Source organism: Muntiacus reevesi, chromosome 1 (genome assembly GCF_963930625.1).
Source record: "Muntiacus reevesi chromosome 1, mMunRee1.1, whole genome shotgun sequence".
Classification (NCBI taxonomy): Eukaryota; Metazoa; Chordata; class Mammalia; order Artiodactyla; family Cervidae; genus Muntiacus; species Muntiacus reevesi.
In genome coordinates this window covers 250,886,960-250,909,743 of record NC_089249.1, presented here as the reverse complement: position 1 = coordinate 250,909,743, position 22,784 = coordinate 250,886,960, and the positions used below count along the sequence as shown (strand labels likewise).

At 36.0% G+C, this 22,784-nt stretch overlaps 1 protein-coding gene across 7 annotated transcripts in view; it reads right to left on the bottom strand.

The window, feature by feature from the left end:
* The window catches only part of GABRG2 (gamma-aminobutyric acid type A receptor subunit gamma2), a 116,953-nt gene that overhangs the window by 48,585 nt on the left and 45,584 nt on the right, over positions 1–22,784 (bottom strand). Inside the window, exon 7 of one of the 7 annotated variants that reach the window (XM_065936504.1) lies at positions 6,117–6,129. The exons of the other annotated variants lie outside the window; for them this stretch is intronic. Coding sequence (XP_065792576.1) covers positions 6,117–6,129 — 13 coding nt within the window. The remainder of the gene's footprint in view (positions 1–6,116; positions 6,130–22,784) is intronic. 7 annotated transcript variants of the gene reach the window in all.

Sequence of the window (22,784 nt, the reverse complement as noted above, 5' to 3'; positions counted from 1 at the left end):
AAGCAGAAACCAAACAGCCTCTCACTCAACATTAAGCAGGCAGAGCTATAGGAATGCCACATTGGCTGACGTTTTCATAAGGGGTTCCCAAGCAAACCCCAGTTTTCAGAGGGCTGGGATAGCGGTTGGTCTCTGCAGACACCTCTCTCCTACCACCTTCAACTGGGAGGCATCAGGCATGGGGGCGAGCATCCCGACGGCCAGAAAGGGGTGGGTGGAGGTTAACAATTCACTAAAATAAGCCCCAGAAGCAGTCACAATTATAAACTACAGTAGCACTTAAACTGGATAATGACTGTACCAATACTTTGAAATTCTATTCCAAACACATATTAAGGTATTTTAAGATTTGAGATATTTTTTAGGTAATTAATTCAGAAAAAATAAGAGTGAGGATGACATGCTATTGAAGCATATGTGCACTAATGTGTTCTGGTATAGTAACAGATTTTTGTGTGTGATATTCCACCAGGCTTGTTACATAGAGATTCATGTAAGAACTATTTAAAATTTGATTAGATACAGCTCATTGTCACCCCCATTGGACTGAGAGCTGCTCAAGGGCAAGGACCATGTCTAATTGCTCATCTTGAGTCTTATTAGTGATTCTTAGAACATGGGAGGCCCTCAATAAATAACCAAGGAGCTTAGTTATTTGGTTAGATTTAGCTGACCCCAAAGAAAGAACCTAACCAGAGCTTGGAGCCACTCCTGGAAGAGTTTGGTGGTGTTGCACAGATGAATACGGGCATTTTGCAGTCTGGACTGAGCCTGAATTCTTGCTATTCAACTCACTGGCCATGTGACCTTGGGCAAGTTATTTATCCTGAGATTCCAATTTTTTTTAAATTTGTAAAATGGCTATATTAATATTCTCTGCATAGACCAAGAGAATAAATAACTTTGCCACTAGGAATCAGTAATCTCCATAGCAGAAAGAAATTTAAAAAAAAGAAAGTCTTTTGGGATGAAAAAAAAAACAAAAAACTTTTCCCTAAAATTAAGCTATATTTTCATTAAAGCAATGAAACTCCTGAGTCAGTTAAAAGAAAAAAGTCTAGAAACCATATATCTATCCAATATATTTTGAGTGAGTTTACCCACTAATTTGCATTAATCCCCTAACCTATATTGAGTTTCTATTCCTAGAGTTGATGAAATTCAGTGCTAAATAAGCCTTAGAAATAAGGAAGCACATTCACGTGCCTGACAGGTGACCTTTACAATTTATCTTTTCATCAATTAACAAATAGTAACAGAACACCATCCTTGAACCTGCCTTCAACATAACCTAGTAGTGTTTTGACAAGTGCCTCCTAGGCATGCTGGTCTCAGCTTACAGTGGTTTTTAAATAAATTTTACCTCCAGAACTCTTTTTCTTCTTCCTCTTCATTCTCATTCCTCACCAAAGGCATCTTTGGAAAGAATCTTACAGAGCAAGATGTTTAAGAACCTGAAATTTGTGGCCTGTTTGATCTGATTTCAAATCCCCTACTTATTGACTGTGAAGGCTCAGACTAATTTCCTTCAGTAACAGAAAAAAACAGTTTCTTCTTATCTCTGAAAGTAGGGGACTCATCATATCTGCTTTGAGGTACTTATGGGGATACTCGAAAGAGATACTTTATAGAAATTGCCAAAGGCACTTTCTTGCACATAGTATGCTTTCAATAAATCACATGATTAATTATTATAACGCTGGATAACTGTGATGTTGTAAAACACAAAATACAGCAATTATCTTCATAGAGGTGTTCAAGAAAGCCATCAGTTCTCAAGAGATGAACATTTGTTTCTCTCAGTCCCAAACAGAACAGAAACTAGCACTAATGCAGAGTGTTGTAATTTCCCTTGCATCACCATGTAGATGCAAGAGACTGCACTGAATGTTTGAAATTAAACAATAATCCACTTAAAATCTGTTTTCAAATCTCTACGTGAATTTTCATTTCAAAATATTTTCCATCCTACATTCCTCATCACAAAGCTGAACTTTCAAGCCCCAGGAAAGTTAGGCAACTGAATGCTCCTTGCTCTGCTCTTCCTCAAATCCCCATGGACTTTTAACACTGTCAAAGCTTCAGGGCTCTTATTGGCTTCCAGTGAAAGCCAGGGGTCATCCAAACTCCTAGGATGATTCCTGAGGGTCACCCAAATTCCTTCTTTCTCTGTCTTCCTCTGAATATAATTCCCTTCATCCTTTCATTTCCACTTTTTGCCTTGATCTTTTAATAGCAGAGTTGGACACAACTGAGCGACTTCACTTTCACTTTTCACTTTCATGCATTGGAGAAGGAAATGGCAACCCACTCCAGTGTTCTTGCCTGGAGAATCCCAGGGATGGGGGAGCCTGGTGGGCTGCTGTCTATGGGGTCGCACAGAGTCAGACACGACTGAGGCGACTTAGCAGCAGCAGCAGCAGCCCCCTCAAGAGTAGCAAAAAAGAAACAAAAAAACTTTTATGTGTCTTTAATAATATTCCTGATTGTTATTAGCTTGTCCTCCTTATTAGGTTTGGTGACAAAACCTGATCACAGGAACCCAGGAGTGGGAAGCGGGAAACTGAGTCACATTCCCAGTCTTGCACCTTCTGGAACTGGGAGGAATGATTCGTTTTTCTCATGTCTCAATTTCCTTACTGGTACAAGGGTGTGTGTGTGTGTATCTGTACTCTAAGGCATGACTTTAGAACTTCAGATCTAAAGGGTCTCAGGGATCGTTATTAAAGCAATGTTGGTGATGCTTTGCATGTACTGCATGCCTAACTTGATTGTGAAGAATGTTCACACTCATTCTCTAGTTCCACAATTGATTCTCTCCATACTTTTCTGAAAAAGGACTCCAGTTAATGCCATGTGTATCTGACAGATAAGAAACTGACACACAAATGTTTTTGATGAAGGATGCAATGGAGCCTGTTAGAGACAGCCTGGAAATAGCATCTAGGTTTTAAGACTCTCTGCTCTAGCTTTCTTTCATCACTCCAAGATATTTCAACTAATACTGCATAGTTACAAACACCATCAAAAATGCTGAGCCACAAGTGCCTTACTCCTCAGAAAGCAACGACTGCCAACATCTTCCAGAAAACACAGAAAGTAGACATAGGTCACTTTTTAACTCAGTCATTCTTTCTCTCTCAATTTTTATTTTTCTTCCATTTTCTTCTATTTCAATATCTGATGCAAGAGAGAGGAGCTGTCAAAGTAAACTTATGAGTTATAGAACTTAACAGAGAGGCTTAGATGAGATCTGGAAACCAATTGTGAGATGCTTCATTTCCTATGAAACTAGCTGGGAGAACTTAGGCAAGCCATTTCACTTCTCCAGACTTCCTTTTTTTTTTTTTTTAATTCTAGGGAGTAAGGTAACTTGATTGGGCAAGTCCAGGGTGTCTGTGCCGTGCATGGCTTTGTCTTTATTATGTAACCACAGCACAGAGTATTGTTAGAAATGTGAAACAAAAAATAATGAACTCCTCTGATGCATCTGGCAAATGTGTGTGTGTGTCAGACATTCCAAATTAGTCCAGGTCAGTCAACAAAGCAATTTAATCATACCTTCCCAAATCCTCCAGCACTTTCCTTTCAAGGCCACTCTGCTGCTGCTGCTGCTGGTAGTCGCTACAGTACAGCTATTAACAGAGCACTCCCACTCACACTTCTGCCCCTTTTTGGACACAATTCAGCTTTCTTCCATTTCCATGGTCTCACTGGAAGTTTACAAAACAAGCAGGAGTGGATCGCTGAATCAATCACTGAAGGGAAGTGAAGTCACTCAGTCGTGTTCGACTCTGCGACCTCATGGACTAGGCTACGACGCTCCTCCATCCATGGGATTTTCCAGGCAAGAATACTGGAGTGGGTTGCCATTTCCTTCACTACCTTCTACAAATTTTCAATAAATTATAAATAACTTTCCTTTTCTCAGAGTCATTAAGTATGCCTAGAATTTTCATGCAGAAACTTTTTAATTACAAAAATTAGAGAAAGGAATGAGAAAGAGAAGAAAATACAACTATATTATGATCATATTGTCATCTATTTCCAAAGCTATTCACAATTTCCTAGGCATTTTCAGATGCTTACCTCAGTTAAGTCTCATAGCAACTCTGATGGGGCAATCATAATTCTTCCATTTTACAGATAACCAGAGTAAGGTTCAAGAGGTTAAATGATTTGCCCAGATGTATGTACCTATTATAAGGCCTATTAGGACTTAAGGCCAAATCTTCTTACCCCTAGCCAAGAATTGTTTCCCTTCAGACTTTACTAAGAATGATGTTTTACTAATATAGCATTGACATAATTACATCCAGAGTTTTCCTTTCTGTCATAGTATTTTTAGTACTAGGAAGCATTTTGCCTAGTCTTCTTCAAGATACTTCTATTAGTTCCTCTTCTTATCTTTGTAAGAAGAAGTTGGACCAACCAGGATAGTCAGTTATCAACACTTTGAATATCGCCATCAACTTGAATAACAAAACATACCAGGTTGTTGCAACATGCAAACGACATAAGGTACATTAAGAACATGTGTTCTTTATTACGTTACACACATATACACATGTTACACACACACACACCTGTTTATGTGAATAGCCTTCTTCCTTAATGAAAACGAAATCACTGTTTCCTACCAATGAGACCCAACAGAAACACTATGGCCATCCATCAGAGCACGCATTCACATCTTGGCTCTGCCACTTACCAGCTATATCATCAGGGAAGTAACAGTAAGATGTACTTTGTAAAGCCATTGCAGGTTTACATAATCTTGTAAAGTACTGAATATAGTGCTTCTCATATGTGAAATGCTCAATGAAAGCTGGTTTTAATCACATCATCATATCATTATCAACTCTATTTATTTCTGTGTAGATTAGTAGTGGCAGATTTTTAGAACTAAAGAAAACATATCCTACTACTCACTAATTCAGTATCATCCAATGAAACGAAAATTTATTTTTATATTAGCTTAGTCTTAGGTAGTGGCCAGGATATAGTAATTTGGGGACATAGATGCCCATTGATTAGTTCTAGTTCTACTAATAACTAGCTGTGTGGAGATGTTTTAAATTATTGGTAGCACTGTATTTTATGTACTTCATCGATAAAACAGGAACAGAATTAATTTTAAGACTGTTTTAGAGAGGAAGTAGTTAAATTATAGCTCATTGAAACTGCTCTGTTTATACTCTTTTGTTATATAGCACCATTAAAATATTAAGGGTATTCTTCCTTACAAAAAGTAACAGTAATTAAGAAAGCTTGAGCTTTTCATCATTTTGTGGCCATTCATTATTAAATCATGTTCAATTATTTACTCCTCCTGACAAGAGGGTGATTCTAGTTAATTGTTTCTTAGAAGTTACCCCTACCTAATATCTGTAAAATTGAATTTAGCATGGGACCAATATTTATAGACTTGTTCTTTATTATAATTAATAAAGCTGTCCCAGCAGTATAGCAAGAGATATCTTGCCCAGATATATAAAACTTGACAGTTTCCATCACCCTACAATAATTTTCACATTAACATTGTGTATTTTTACTGCTCCTTCTGAAGCCAATTTCACATAAATAGGACGCATGACTCTAGGTCACTGGCAGAGTGAAGCAGGCTTGACAAAAATTCCCTTTTCAAGAGGAGAATTCTCAGGATATGGGACATTTTTAAGCCTGGGCTCTATTTTCTTTGGGAGTAAGTCATTCCTTTCCCTTGCTGGGGTGTGACTTATCCTGACATGTGATTTTGAGCTACAGGTACTTACCAGGTGGGCAATGTATAGCATGAAGATTATAATAATGGTAAGTTTGGTTACAGTTTTGTATTTTTAAATATTTGCTGTCTTTTACTCCCAAATCCATAGCTATAGAAGCCTTCAGGTGGCCCTTTGTGTAAGAGAAGTATGTATCCCACCTTATAGACATCAGACTTGCTCATGTGACTTGTTTTGGTAAATTGAACAAATGATGTATACCTATCAAGCAGAAATTTTAAGAATCATTTTATCTTCTATCATTTCACCCTTTGGCCCTGAGAATGGCATGCCACAGAATGAAAGAGCAAGAGAAGAATATACATATAGTGGTATGTATACATTTTAAACCACTGAGATTTATTCTCTTCTATAGCATATTCTAGCATAATATGACAAATGCAATCTGATTCTACCTTACTTGTATGCAGTCAGCTTTAGATAGATGCCATAACAATAATGAGAAAACAAATTATGCTCTAGATTAAAAAAAACAAAAACAAAAACAAAAACTAAAGCCAAGGACAAGTCTTTCTGCAAACACAAATTCAGAAATAGCTCAATCATCACTAGACTGGAAAACTGACCTCACAGGAAACTTGGGTGTCTGTTTAGTAACCAATTCTATGGTTTTGAAAGTCTCTACCCTATCTGGATACTTTTCTACAAGATAGGTTGTACATCATAATGCCACCTGGAAAATGAGCATCACCTTATAAAATTACTGGGAAAAGTGAATGAGATGATGTATATAGAAAGGGCTTACAGATTCTAGTACATTATATTCTCATTATTAGAGTTGGCAGTATCAGTACTATTTTAATGGACTGCCAATTCATAGCAGCCTGATTTATATAATGAAACACAAAATGATAAATCAAGTCTATACTATGTACCTTCGATTGCAAGTGTTCTTTCTGTATGAGGATACCCAGTGTCTTTTTTTTCTCCTCTCTGAAAGCCATGTCACAGCCACTGTCCTATCTTTGTCCCTTTTACTTTCTCATTCACTGTGAATTCAATGAAATCCCACCCTCACTCCTCACACCCACAGTGGCCCTATTTTTCCCAGGCCAAGTTCATTTATTCACACCTTAACTAATTTACCAACCATATCTATGGCAACCCTATGAGCCCCTTGGACCACAGTTGCTAGCAGAGTCCTCAATACGTGACAGATAAAATAAATCTATTAATTTCTGAGTTTTATAGAGTAAGAAAACATGAAAAATTCCTGTTAGGAACTCAAGGTAACAAGGAAAACCTAAATATCCGCCATACTTTTGCATTATGACAGAACTGCTAAGTATCAGGAAATACAGAAGAGCATATTTTAGGGTACCTTTACACTTAATCTAGTTAAATTTTTTATTTGGAGATGAAGATATCGAGCATCAAAAGAAAAAATGACTTGCTCAAGGTCATTCAACTATGGTAGCAAAACCACAAAGGGAACTCTTAAAAGGATTCATAGTTTTTGTGTGTATGTGCTATATCCAGCTGTCTCATTTCATCAAAGAGGATGAAAGGAAAAGTGTTAATTGGTTATGCAAGACCGCTAATGAGTAATGTGCAGGAAAATTGCAACAAAGCTTCTAGCTGCTTAGATATAAGCTGAAAGGACAGAAAGAAGAAAATAGAGTAGACCAGATGCACAGATGTCCATATATTGTGCTTCACAACTCTGTTTATTTAAAATCCATTTTCCGTGAAAACTCATCATAAACTGAATCAACTTAAAATCTATTTGCATTGTATATGCTAAATATTTATGATAAACAAACCCTTTTGTAGAATATGAAAAGCAAGTGAGACCTAGGTTGGCTAGGTTCTCACACTTCTGTGCAACTCACTATCCTCAGTAAACTTCTGTTGACTAACAGTCTTTACCATTTCTTACTATTGTTTTTTTATTGTTTTGTGACAGAAATTCTCTCCTATTAAAAGTAAATGAATATTCTGCATTTCCATAGAGACACACATACTCTCATTTGGAAACTGATAATCCTTCATTTCCCACTATATTGAGTGAGATATAGATGCATATAGTTTTCCAAGATAAGGTAACAATGATGATCCAAAACTTATGGGATATAGAGAAAGCAGTTCAAAGAAGGAAGTTTATAGCAATACAATCCTACATGAAAATAAGAAAAATCTCAAATAAACAACCTAACCTTACATCTAAAGCAACTAGAGAAAAAAGAACTAAAAAAAAAAAACCCAAAGTGAGAAGGATAGAAATCACAAAGATTAAAGCAGACATAAATGAAATATAAATGAAGAAAAAATTAGCAAAGATCAATTAAACTAAAAAGTATTTCTTTGAGATGATAAACAAAATTGATAAACCTTTAGTCAGATTCATCAAGAAGATATAGGGAAAGGACTCAAATCAATAAAATTAGAAATAAAAAAGAAGTTACAAATGACACCACAGAAATACAAAGGATCATAAGAGACTATACAGGCTACTATGTGCCAATAAAATGGACAACCTGCAAAAAATGGATAAATTCTTAGAAAAGTACAACCTTCCAATACTGAACCACAAAGAAACAGAAAATATAAACAGATCAATTACAAGCAATGAAATTGAAACTTTGATTAAAAATCTCCCAACAAACAAAATTCCAGGACCAGATGGCTTCCCAAGTGAATTCTATCAAACATTTACAGAAGAGCTAGCGCTCATCCTTCTCAAACTTTTCCAAAAAAAAACTGCAGAGGGAGAAATACTCCCAAACTCATTCTACAATACCACCAGGATACCAAAACCAGACAAAGATATCATAAAAAAAGAAAATTACAGGCCAATATCACTGATAAACTTAGACATCAAAATCCTCAATAAAATACTAGCAAACTGAATCACTGAAAGAAATATACACCATGATCAAATGAGATTTATCCCAGGGATGTAAGTAAGGAAACAAGTAAGTGTTAATTGCTCAGTCATGTCTGATTCTTTGTGACCCCATGGACTGCAGCCCACCAGGCTCCTCTGTCCATGAGATTTTCCAGGCAAGGATACTGGAGTGTGTTGCCATTTGCTTCTCCAGGGGATCTTCCCAACCCAGGGATCAAACCCAGGTCTCCTGCACTGCAGGTGGATTCTTTACCAACTGAGCTACAAGGGAAACCCCAGGGATATAAGGATTCTTCAATATATGGAAATCAGTCAATATGATTCATCATATTAACATTGAAGAATAAAAACCACATGATCATCTCAATAAATGCAGAAAAAGCTTTTGACACAATTCGACATCCATTTATGATTAAAAAAACTCCCCAGAAAGTGGGCATAGAGGGGAACCTATGTCAACATAATAAAGACCATATAAGACAAACCAAAGCATTTCCTCCAAGATTAGGAACAAGACAAAGGTGTCCACTCTCACCACTACTATTCAACATAGTTTTGGAAGTTCTAGCCACAGAATTCACAGAAGAAAAAGAAATAAAAGTATCCAAACTAGAAAAGAAGAAGCAAAATTGTCACTGTTTGAAGATGACATGATACTATATATAGAAAATCCTAAACAGACCACCAGAAAACTAGTAGAGCTAACCAATAAATTTCATAAAGCTACGGGATAAAATGTGAATATGCAGAAATTACTTGCATTCCTATACACTAACACTAAAAGACCAAAAAGAAAATTCAGGAAACAATCCCATTGACCATTGCAATGAAAAGACTAAAGTACTTAGAACTACATCTACCTAAGGAGGGAAAAGATGGGCTTTCCTAATGGCTCAGTAATGAAGAATCTGCCTGCAGTCCAGGAGATTCAGCAGGAGTCACAGGTTCTATCCCAGGTCAGGAAGATCCCTGGAGTAGGAAATGGCAAACCACTCTGGTATTTTTACCTGGAAAATCCCATGGGCAGAAGAGCCTGGCAGGCTATAGTCCACAGGGCCACAAAAGAGTCAGACACAACTGAGCAACTAAACAACGACAAAGGAGACAAAAGACTTGTACACAGAAAACCATAAGGTATTAATGAAAGAAATCAATGACAACACAGCAGAAGGAGAGATATAACGTGTTCTTGGATTGGAAGAATCAATATTGTGAAAATGACTTGATGACCCAAGTCAGTCTAGAGGTTTGATGCAATCCCTATCAAGTTACCAATGGCATTCTTCACAGAATTAGAATAAAAAAATTTACAATCTGTATGGAAACACAAAGAACCCAATAGCCAAAGCAATCTCGAGAAAGAAAAATGGAGCAGGATGAATCAGGCTCCCTCACTTCAGACTATTCTACAAAGCTACAGTAATCAAGACAGTATGGTACTGGTACAAAAACAGAAATATAGACCAAAGAAACATGATTGAAAGCACAGAGATAAACCCAGGCACCTATGGTCACCTAATCTATGGCAAAGAAGACAAGAATATACAATGGAGAATAGACAGATTCTTCAGTAAGTGGTGGTGAAAAACCTGGACAACTACATGTAAAAGAATGAAATTAGAACATTCCCTAACACTGTGCACAAAAATAAAATCAAAATGTGTTAAAGACCTAAGTGTAAGACTGGATACTATAAACTCTTAGAAAAAAACATAGGCAGAATATTTTGACATGAGTTGCAGCAAGATAGTTTTTGGCTCACCTCTTAGAGTAACAAAAATAAAAACAAAAATAAACAAATGGGACCTAATTAAACTTGAAAGCTTTTGCACAACAAAGGAACCCATAAACAAAATGAAAAGATAACCCTCAAAATGGGAGAAAATATTTACAAGCAAAGCAGCTGATGGGGGTTAATCTCCAAAATATGCAAATGGCTCATGTACCTCAATATCAAAACAAACAAATAAACAAACAACCCAATCAAAAAATGAGCAGAAGACCTAAATAGACATTTTTCTAAGACATATAGATGGCCAACAAAGCATGAAAAGGTGCTCAACATCACTAACTATTAGAGAAATACAAATCTAAACTACAGTGAGGTATTACCTCAAACCAATTAGAATGTCCACCATCAAAAAATCTACAAATGGTAAATGCTGAAGAGGGTGTGGAGAAAAGGGAACCCCTTTAAACTGTTGATGGGAATGAAAATTGACAAAGCCACTTGGAGAAGAGTATGAAAGTCCTTAAAGAACTAAAAATAGAACTACCATATGACCCAGCAATTCCATTCCTGGACATAAACCCAGAGAAAACAATTCAAAAAGATATATGCACCCCAGTATTCACTGCAGCACTATTTACAATAGCTAGGACATGGAAGCAACATAAATGTCTATCAACAGAGGAATGGATAAAGGTGTGGCACATGTATACAATGTAATATTACTCAGTCATCATAAAAAGGAATTAAACAGTGCCACTTGAAGAGATATACGGACCTAAAGACTGTCTTAAAGAGTGAAGTAGATTCTTCAGTATTTGCAAATTAATGTGATATACAATATTAACAAATTGAAAGACAAAAACCATATGATTATTTCAATAGGTGCAGAGAAAGCCTTTGATAAAATTCAACACACATTTATGATAAAAACTCTCCAGAAAGTAGGCATAGAAGGAACATACCTCAACATAATAAAAACCATATATGACAGACCCACAGCAAACATCCTCAATGGTGGAAAATTGAAAGCATTTCCTCTAAAATCAGGAATAAGACAAGGATGCCACTCTTACATTACTATTCAACAGAGTTTTGGAAGTCCTAGCCATATCAACGAGAAAATAAAAGGAAATAAAGGGAATTCATATTGTAACAGAAGAAGCAAAACTGTCACTGTTTGTGAATAACATAATACTTTACATAGAAAACCCTAAAGATGCCACCAGAAAATTAATAGAGCTAATCAATGAATATAGTAAACTTGCAGGATATAAAATACACAGAAATCCCTTGCCTCCCTATATGCTAACAATGAAAAAATCAGAAACAGAAATTAGGGAAACAATCCCACTCACCATTGCAATGAAAATAATAAAAAAAACTTGGGAATAAATTTACCTAAGGAAACAAAAGTCCTATATACAGAAAATAATAAAACACTGATGAAAGAAATCAAGTATGACACAAACAGAAGGAGAAATATACCATGTTCTTTGATTGGAAGAATCAATATACTGAAGATGGAAATACTACCCAAAGCAATCTACAGATTCAATGCAATCCCTATCAAACTACCAATGGTATTTTTCACAGAACAAGAACAAATAATTTCACAATTTGTATGGAAACACAAAAGACCCTGAATAGCCAAAGAAATCTTGAGAAAGAAGAATGGAACTGGAGGAATCAACATTCCTGACTTCAGACTATACTACAAAGCTACAGACATAAAGTTAGTATGGTACCAGCACAAAGACAGAAATATAGATCAACGGAATAAAATAGAAATTCCAGAGATATGTCCACACACCTATGGACACCTTATCTTTGACAAAGGAGGCAAGAATATACAATGGTGGAAAGACAATCTCTTCAACAAGTAGTGCTGGGAAAACTGGTCAACTATGTGTAAAAGAAAGAAACTAGACCTCTTTCTAACACCATACACAAAACAAACTCAATATGGATTAAAGACCTAAACATAAGACCAGAACCTATAAAATTCTAAGAGAAAAACATGGGTAGAACACTCTCAGACATAAATCATAAGACCCTCTATGACGCACCTCCCAGAGTAATGGAAATAAAAACAAAAATAAACAAGTGGGATTAATTAAACTTAAAAGCTTTTGCACAATAAAGGAAACTATAAGTAAGGATAAAAGACAGCCCTCAGAATGGGAGAAAATAATAGCAAACAAAACAACTGACAAACAATTAATCTCCAAAATTTACAAGCAGCTCACGCAGCTCAATACCAGAAAAATGAACAACCCAATCAAAAAGTGAGCAAAAAACCTAAACAGTCATTTCTGCAAAGAAGACATACAGGTGGTTAACAAACACATAAAAAGATGTTCAACATCACTTATTATTAGAGAAATGCAAATCAAAACCACAATGAGGTATCATTTCACACCAGTCAGAATGGCCATCATCAAAATGTCTACACACTCATACAGAAATCACTTATTTAAAACTTACAATGAAAAATTCCTATAAACTTACAATGAAAAATCAGAAAGAGAAATTAAGGAGTCAATCACATTCACCTAGATGTTTATTCACATCTAGAAATAAACCTACCTAAGGAGACAAAGACTGTATACAGAAAATTATAAGACACTGATGAAAGAAATCAAAGATGACATAAACAGATGGAGATATATTCCATGTTCCTGGGTTGGAAGAATCAACATTGTGAAAATGATAAACTACCAAATGCAACCTATAGATTCTTTGCAATCCCTATCAAATTACCAATGCCATTTTTCACAGAACTAGAACAAAAAATTTCACAGTTCATATGGAAACACAAAAAACCCCAAATAGACAAAGCAGTCTTGAGAAAGAATAATGAAGCTGGAGAAATCAACCCTCCTGACTCCAGATTATACTACAAAGCTACAGTCATCAAGACAGTATGGTACTGGCATAAAAACAGAAACATAGACCAATAGAACAAGATAGAAAGCTGAAAAATAAACCCACACACCTATGAGTATCTTTTTTGACAAAGGAGGCAAGAATATACAATGGGGCAAAGATAGCCTCTGCTGTCTCCTTCTCCTGCCTTCAATCTTTCCCAGCATCAGGGTCTTTTCTAATGAGTCAGTTCTTCGCATCAGGTGACCAAAGTACCGGTCACAATGGCCATCATCAAACAGTCTACAACAGTAAATGCTGGTGTGGAGAAAAGGGAACCCTCTTGCACTGTTGGTGGAAATGTAAATTGATACAGCCACTATAGAAGATGGTATGGAGATTCCTTAAAATAACTAGGAATAAAATTACCATATGACCCAACAATCCCACCACTAGGCATATACCCTGAGGAAACAAAAATTGAAAAAGACACATGTACCCCTATGGTCATTAGAGCACTATTTACAATAGCTGAAACATGGAAGCAAATTAGATGTCCATCAACTGATGAATGAATAAAGCTGTGGTACATATATACAATGGAATATTACTCAACCATAAAAAGGAAGGGCTTCCCTCATAATTCAGTTGGTAAAGAATCTGCCTGCAATGAAGGAGACCCTGGTTCTATTCCTGGGTCAGGAAGATTCCCTGGAGAAAGGAAAGGCTACCCACTCCAGTATTTTAGCCTGGAGAATTCCATGGACTGTATAGTCCAGGGAGTCCCTGGACACGACTGAGGGACTTTCACTTTCACAAAAAGGAATGCATTTGAGTCAGTCCTAATGAGGTGGATGAACTTAGAGCCTATTATACAGAGTGAAGTATATCAGAAAGAGAAAGATAAATATCATATACTAATGCACATACATGGAATCTAGAAAGATGGAACCAATGAATTTATTGGTAGGGCAGCAATGGAGAAATGGACATAAAGAATAGACTTACGGACATAGGCAGGGGTGGGGAAAGAGAGGGTGAGGTGAATGGAGAGAGTAATATGGAAACTTACATCACCATATGTAAAACTGATGACCAATGAAATTTGCTGTATGGCTCAGGGAACTCAAACAGGGGCTCTGTATCAACATAGTGGGGTGGGATGGGGAGGGAGATGGGAGGAAGTTTCACAAGGAAGGAGATACATGTATACCTATGGCTGATTCATGCTGATGTTTGACAGAAAACAACAAAATTCTGTAAAGCAATTATCCTTCAATTAAAAATAAATTAAAAACAATAACAACTAAAACAAAAGATGTCTACTAACACTAAATGCTGGAGAGCATGTGGAAAAAAGGGAATCCTCTTACACTGTTGGTGGGAATGCAAATTGGTGCAGCCACTATGGAGAACAGTATGGAGATTCCTTTAAAAATTGGGAATAGAACTATTCTATGACCAAGCAATCCCACTGCTGGTCATGTACCCCAAGCAAATCAGAATTGAAAGAGGCACATATACCCCAATGTTCATTGCAGCACTATTTACAATAGCTAGGACATGGAAGCAACCTAGACATCCATTAGTAGATGAATGGATAAGGAAGCTGTGGTACATATACAGGATGGATTATGACTCAGCTATGAAAAGGAAAGCATTTGAGTCTGTTCTAATGAGGTAGATAAAACTGAAGCCAATTATACAGAGTGAAGTAAGTCAGAAAGAGAAAGACAAATAATGTATATTAACACATATATATAGAATTTAGAAAGATGGTACTGACAATCCTACATGCAGAGCAGCAAAAGACACAGACATAAAGAAAAGACTTTTGGATTCAGTGGGAGAAGGCAAGGGTAGGATGATTTGAGAGAACAGAACTGAAACATATACACTACCATGTGTAAAATAGATGACCAGTGTGAGTTTGATGCATGAAGCAAGGCATCCAAAGCCTGTGCTCTGGGACAACCTAGAGGGATAGTGTGGAGAGGGGTGAGGGTGGGGTTTGGGTTAGGGGGGACACATGTATACCTATGGCTGATTCATGTTGCTGTATGGCAAAAATCATCACAGTATTGTAAAGTAATTATCCTCCAGTTAAAATAAATTATTTTAAAAACAGAAAATAAATTCAATAGGAAATCTTAAAATCAAAACATATCTTGGTGTTTAAATTTTACTTAAGCATAGGCATGCTAAATTACTACCTATAGATATGATGTTTCTTTCTATAAGTCCCTTTTAACTCTTCAATGTTGATTTTCTATTAAAATTAATTCCAATTTGTAGATCTACCAAAAAAAAAAGAGTGGAGCAACTCAGAAAAATGAATATTGAATATTAACACATATATGTGGAATACAGAAAAATGGCATTGATTATCTTGTTTGCAAAGCAGAAATAGAGACACAGGTGTAGAGGGAGAGAACAAGTGTTTGGATACAAGGGGGTGGGAGGAATTGGGAGATTAAGACTGACATGTATATACTATTGATACCATGCACAAAATAAATAAACAATGAGAACCAATTGTATAGGACAGGGAACTCTGATCAATTCTCTGAAGTGACCTAAATGGGAAGGAAATCCAAAAAAAGAGGGGCTATATATAAACACATTCACTTAGCAACTACACTCCAAAGAAAATTAATAGGCAAACAAGGAAACAGTAATTCAAGAAGAAAATCATATAGTCCTGAAAATACAACAGGGGGGTGGTAGGAATTTTGTTAAAGGAGATTGTGTGCCTCGCTCACTGGGAGAAGTGAGAATTCAACTCTACCCAATAATTTTCAAATGCAAACAACAAGCTAGATATTTAGGGTGTAAAGATGTTTAGATTTTCATATAAAATTTCTCAATTGTTCAATGTTGATGGAAATAAAATTTAACCCTGTCCATGTTTAATGATCTGAACTCTAGGTTAGATTTACACAAAAATTATTTTACCTCTTTGGAGTAATTACCCAAAGTCAAATTATAGCTGGTCTTAATCTTCCATACTTAGCCCTAAAATTTTATTTTTCTATCAATCTAATTCTGTTCTCAGTCACTAACACTGGTAACAAGAAATCAAAAAAGAAAATATAATCATTAGGCAGTTACAATTAGTGATGTGATTACATTATCTCTTTAGCAAAGAGGTATTGCAAAGCTCATAATTTACACATGGCCTTTTATATTACAAAGCTCTTCAACTCTTAGTAGTGAACAATAAATCTAATGATGAAAATCAAGATGCACAATGATGTAAATCATATGAGTAAAGGCAGATTAGAAATCGTATTTGGAAACTAAGTAAACTCAATTATCTACATTGAAGCTTTCGTCTTGTTATCAAGGTCATTTATTGTACTTCAGTATTCACAAATAAAGTTGCCATCTTATAGAGCTGATAGAAAAATGAAAGTAAAAGTCGCTCAGCTGTGTCTGACTCTTTGCGACCCCATGGACTTTACAGACCATGGAATTCTCCAGGGCAGCATACTGGAGAGGATAGCTTTTCCCTTCTCAAGAGGACCTTCCCAACCCAGGGATTGAACCCAGATCTCTCGCATTGCAGGCGAATTCTTTACCAACTGAGCTATCAGGGAAGCCCAAAGTGAAAATCACTCAGTTGTATCCAACTCTCTGTGACCCCATGGACTGTAGCCTGCCAGGCTCCTCTGTCCATGAAATTCTCCAGGCCAGCATATTGGAGTGAGTAGCCATTCCCTTCTCCAGGGAATCTTCCCAACCCAGGCAATCAAACCCAGGTCTCCTGCATTGCAGGCGGATTCTTTACCATCTGAGCCACCAGGGAAGCATGTTTATGAGACAAGAACTAGAGAAAAATGCTATTTTTTATTGTTTCCTTTTATCTCCCTAAGAGATGTTGTATAACAAGGAGTAATTTGGGAATGGATCAATTTAAACATTTATTATGTGGTTTATATGTTAAATTTGAAATGTTGTCAGTTTTTGAATAGCAGAGACACCATACATAAAAGTAAACAAAAAATAATATACTGAGTCATGTTTAATATATGGGTCAATTCTCTAGTCCTTGGGCTTTTCTGATCTCTCTCTGCTGCTCTGAAATGGATTAATAAAACCAGCTATCCTTGATTTTCCAAAAGAGATAGATTACAGAAACGGCATGTGAGAACAGTAAACAAATTCTGGTCAGCCCCAACTTGTACACCCCCAAAATTCTTTTTGGGGTTATTATGTACTGTAACATTCTGTGACCTTCAAAATGACCTCCTTTTGAAGAAAAGAAAGTTAAATTTAAAAAGAAAAAACATTATTTCCCTCCTTGCTATTTGACGCACTTTCCATTCTGTGACATGCCTAGATTTGTATATGTGCAATTCTGGGCAGCATTATTTTCTGAAAATGCAAAAATGAGATGAAGGAAATATTTGACTGCATCAAACACAGTGAAAGGAACCTTTAATGATGTCTGTAGTCAGTCTCCCTGATTCACATTTTGGTATCTTTTTAAATTATTTCATCTTTTACATTTACATGAGGACAGCAACTTAGCAGGAGGGTTCCATTAGTTAGATCACTCACACTGATGAACGTATCTTTTAAACATAGCAAAAGAAGAATTTCAATTGAATTAGGCAATGCCATATCTTGGATAAAAATTAATGTTTTCTTGACCTGACTGGTTTTGATAGACAGTCAGAATAAGATATCAGTCCTCAAAATTACTGTAAATAGTAGTCATACAGTCCTATTATGCTTCTTTCTGATGATATTTTTCTGCAAGTAATACATTTACACAAATATGCTGGATCCAATAGTTTCTTAGTTAAGGCCAGATTTGCATGGTGACCCATATGTTCATTCAGCAAATGAATAATATCTTATAAGCAATAAATGTGTTTCTGAAAAAGGAAAATACATTGTCACTAAATTGTTTCTCACTTGAGGTTTTTGCTCTATGTAAATATAATTGCTATTCCTATAAGTTAAAACATTTTATTAATAGTGATATCAATACATGTACATAGTTATCATATTATGTGTACTACTTTATCACATTGTCTTGGTAAAATTAGCTGTTATCAAGTTGAGAAATAATTTTTATCTTATTCATCTCTTTATCTCCTGTGTTTGTAAGAGGCAGTGTGGTAAAAGTTTGGGATCTGGGTAAAAAACTCTTATTGAATAGTCCTAAACAAATTACTTAGCCCTTCTAAATTTAAGGTGCTCCATCTGTCAACTGAGAAAAATATTACCTCTTTGAGAAGCTTGCTGTGAGGAAAACAATGATATCATGTATGTTGCACAGATGCTAGAAAGTTGTAAAACCTACTGTTCCTTCCTAGCACACAACTGAGTTGACACTTCACAGCCAATCTGATCTCCACAGTAACACACAGCTGGTTCTTGTCAATGGAATATAAGAAGAAATGAAGTGTGTCACCCTGGAACCAAACAATTTTTCTTAGATTTTCTTCAATTTCCTATGACTTCTCTATGCAGCCCCTCTCCACCTCTAAAATGCTATATCCTCACTAGGTATTGTCAGAGAAACCTTAGAATTTAGAATTCAAATGTGGGATTTAATAGTTAAATCATGTTTAAATTGAATAGGGGCTTCCCAAGTGGCACTAGTGGTAAAGAACCCACCACCTGCCAATGCAGGTTAGACTTCAATGATGCAGGTTTGATCCCTTGGTTGGAAAGATCAGCTGGAGGAGGGCACGGCAACCCACTCCACTATTCCTGCCTGGAGAATCCCATGGACAGAGGAGCCTGGCAAGCTGCAGTCCATAGGGTCTCACAGAGTTGGACACAAGTGAAGTGACTTAGCACGCACGTGTAGTTGATTTACAATATTATGCTAGCTTCTCCTGTACAGTGATTTTGTTATATATATACATACATGCTGCTGCCGCTAAGTCGCTTCAGGCGTGTCTGACTCTGTGCGACCCCATAGACAGCAGCCCACCAGGCTCCTCCCTCCCTGGGATTCTCCAGGCAAGAATACCAGAGTGGGTTGCCATTTCCTTCTCCATATATATACATATATTAATATTAATATATCACAATATATATTAATATAGATTCTTTTCCATATTCTTTCCCATTATAGATTATTACATGACATTGAATATAGTTCCCTATGCTATACGGTAGGGCCTTGTTGTTTATCTATTTTATATGTGGTAGTTTGTATCTGCTAATCTGAAACTACTAATTAATCCTTCCTCCACATTTAACCTTCAACAGCTAGAAGTTTGTTTTCCATGTCTGTGAATATTTCTGTTTTGCAAATAAGTTCATTTTTATCATGTTTTAGGTTCCTCATGTAAGTGATATCATGTGGTATTGTCTTTCTGTTTTAACTTATCTTAGCATGATCATCAGGTCCATCCACGTTGCTGTGAAATGCATTTTCATCCTATTTTATGGCTGAGTAACATTGTATTGTATATATGTACCTCATCTTTTTTCCATTCATCTATTGATGGACATTCAGGTTGCTTCCATGTTTTGGCTATCATAAACAGTGCTGCAGTGAACACTGGGGTGCATGTAGATTTTCAAATTAGAGTTTTCTCCAGATATACCCAAAAGTGGGACTGCTGGATCATATGGTAACTCTAATTTTAGTTTCTTAAGGAACCTTCATACTGTTAAGAACCTTCATAATGTTTTCCATGATAATCATACCAACTTGCATTCTAAAGTGGCATTTTTAAATGTAGTATATTAATTAGTTCAGTTCAGTTGCTCAGTTGTATTCAACTTTGCAAACCCATGGACTGCAGCATACCAGGCTTTCCTGTCTATCATCAACTCCTGGAGCTTACTCAAACTCATGTCCATCGGGTCAGTGATGCCATCCAACCGTCTCATCCTTTGTTGTCCCCTTCTCCTCCTGCCTTCAATCTTTCCCAGCATCAGGGTCTGGTCTTTTCCAATGAGTCAGTTCTTCACATTGGGTGGCCAAAGTATTGGAGTTTCAGCTTCAGTATATTAATATTCAGTATAAATACAATGTCATATCACTAATAACAGGTCTTTAAATGAAGTAGGAATGTCATCTTTTTAAAATTAAAAGTCTAAAGGAGTATATTTTTGCATTTGACTCAGTTTGAAAATGTTGAAAACTTGATGAAGCGAAACATTCTAGGAAAACATCAACTATAGAGAAAGTTGCTCCTACATTGAGACATCTATAGTGTAACCTTGGTTATATCAAAGAGTATAAATTAGTTTAAGGACTTTAAAGAAGCATCTAGTCAAATACATTATCTTTATAAATAAGGAATTTTCATCCCAGAAAGGACAAATGACTTCTCCTTGGCCATTCCTGGCCCAGCACTCTTTACATAATGCATTCATTTTCCTCTCCTGAAACCAAAACTAATTTTCTAAATTGAAGGCTAAAAATAAAAATCTTTTACTTTTCAGTCTTTCATACTGATTTAATTTAATAAATTAGGTTGCTTCAAGTAGTTTGAAAAGCTTATTATTGACTAAAATGGGCTCACAACTTACTGTGACTCAAAAACTGAAGACTGGTGCTAAAGTTGTTTATTTCTCTTCTATCATTTAGATTTAATTATTTTGTTCATTCCAAACATTCTTAATGAAAAAATTACCATTAATTTTTTTATGTTTTGATTTCCCTTTTTATTTCTCCCAAAATAGTTTACTTCAGTGATGTAAAGTTTACATGTGTCTCCTTGGTTTTCCAAAGACATATAAATTAAAATACAGCCTAGAAAGTGGGAGCTATTTTTCTCTTTTTCTATTTGGAGAATTATCTGGCCAGTAGGTATACACTAATATTAGCAGAGATGTTTAAATTTGAGCTTAGTATGAAGAAAAAATAGAGCATTGAGATGTGAAGTAGGTATAGCCCATCCAAAAAATCTCAGGACAGTCAAGGGCACCGTGGGAGAACAGACATGGTTTGAAGGTATAGGGTGGATTACATACACTTTAGAAACCAAGCAACTAACATGAACTTCATCCTCAGAGCTGGCTTTCTAAAAATTGTGGTCTGCATACCACTCTTGAAAAGTAAGATGAATTTAGCAGTTCACAGTTGTTTGTTTGTTTTTTAACTTTAACATTTATGCATTTCTTCTAATAGAAATCAAGAAAACATAACTTGTACATGAAATCAAAGCCAGGAAAGGTGGATTAAAGACAAAAAGGAGGCAAGTAATATTTAATGTAATGGGAATACCAAAAAATTATGAAACATTTGCAACATTATGTAGACATAATGTTATGAAACATTTGTAAACATTATGTAAACAATTATGTTTACATTTCTAAATATGATACAGAAGATTTAGTGGTTTTCGAGACTTAACATGGTGATCATTTTGAAATGTGTAGAAATATCAAATCACTGTATTGTGTACAAGGAACTAACAGTGTTATAGGGCAATTATACTTTAAAAACAAGCAACCTCATAGAAAAAGAGATATTTGTGGTTACTAGAAGTGGGAGGAAGAAGAATTGGATGAATGTAGCCAAAAGGTACAAACTTCCAGTTATAAGATAAATAAGTACTAGACATGTAATGTACAACATGACAAATATAATTAACACTGCTATATGTTAATTATAGCACACAAAAACATGTTATATTTACAAGAGAGTAAATCTTATGCGTTCTCATCACAAGGAAAAAATTTGCTTTCTGTTTCTTTAATTTATTATATGAAATGATTGATGTTCCCTAAAGTCATTAGGATAATCATTGCATTTCATGATCTATTTACAGCAAATCACTGTGCTGTATACCTTAACCTCATACAGTGTGTGCTCAGGTGCTCAGTCATATCCGACTCTGCGACTCCATGGACTGTAGCTCCCCAGGCTTCCCTATCTATGGAATTTTCCAGGCGAGAATACTGGAGTGGGTTGCCATTGCCCTCTCCAGCGGATGTTCCCAACCCAGCGGAAGAACCTGTGCCTCTTGCGTCTCCTGCATTGAATGGCAGTTTCTTTACCGGTGGGCCACCTGGGAAGCCCTAAACTTATACAGTTCTGTATGTCAATTTTATCTCAGTAAAACTAGAAGAAAGAAGATCCAACATTTTTCTAATGTAGTAACAACATGATACATTTCTTTTTGATTCATAATAATGGCAATGGGATCCCAAAAATGTAGACTCCCCCAAGAAACTCATTTGCCTATTTTTCTAGCACACATTTCAAAACACTAACATTAGGAATAAAGCCCTGCTTGATACCATATTGACATCACATAGATATTTGGTGAACTGGCCATGGCAATATGACTAGAAATAACCAGATCTCCAACTTCAAAGCAAACAATGAGTAATGGAAAAAATAAATAAGACAGTTCTGCATTGCTTATTTAATTGAGAGAAATTTTATGGCTTTGTCAATATAATTGTCACAAGCAATCCATTTTATAATTACCTACAAATCAACAACTCTAAGCAAACCACCAGACTAGTAGAATCATGGATACAAAGACGATTATAAGACTTCCACTGGGAAGACTAATTGGAGTGAGAGGGCAGAAAAGAGGGAACAACTGTCCAAAAACTACAAGGC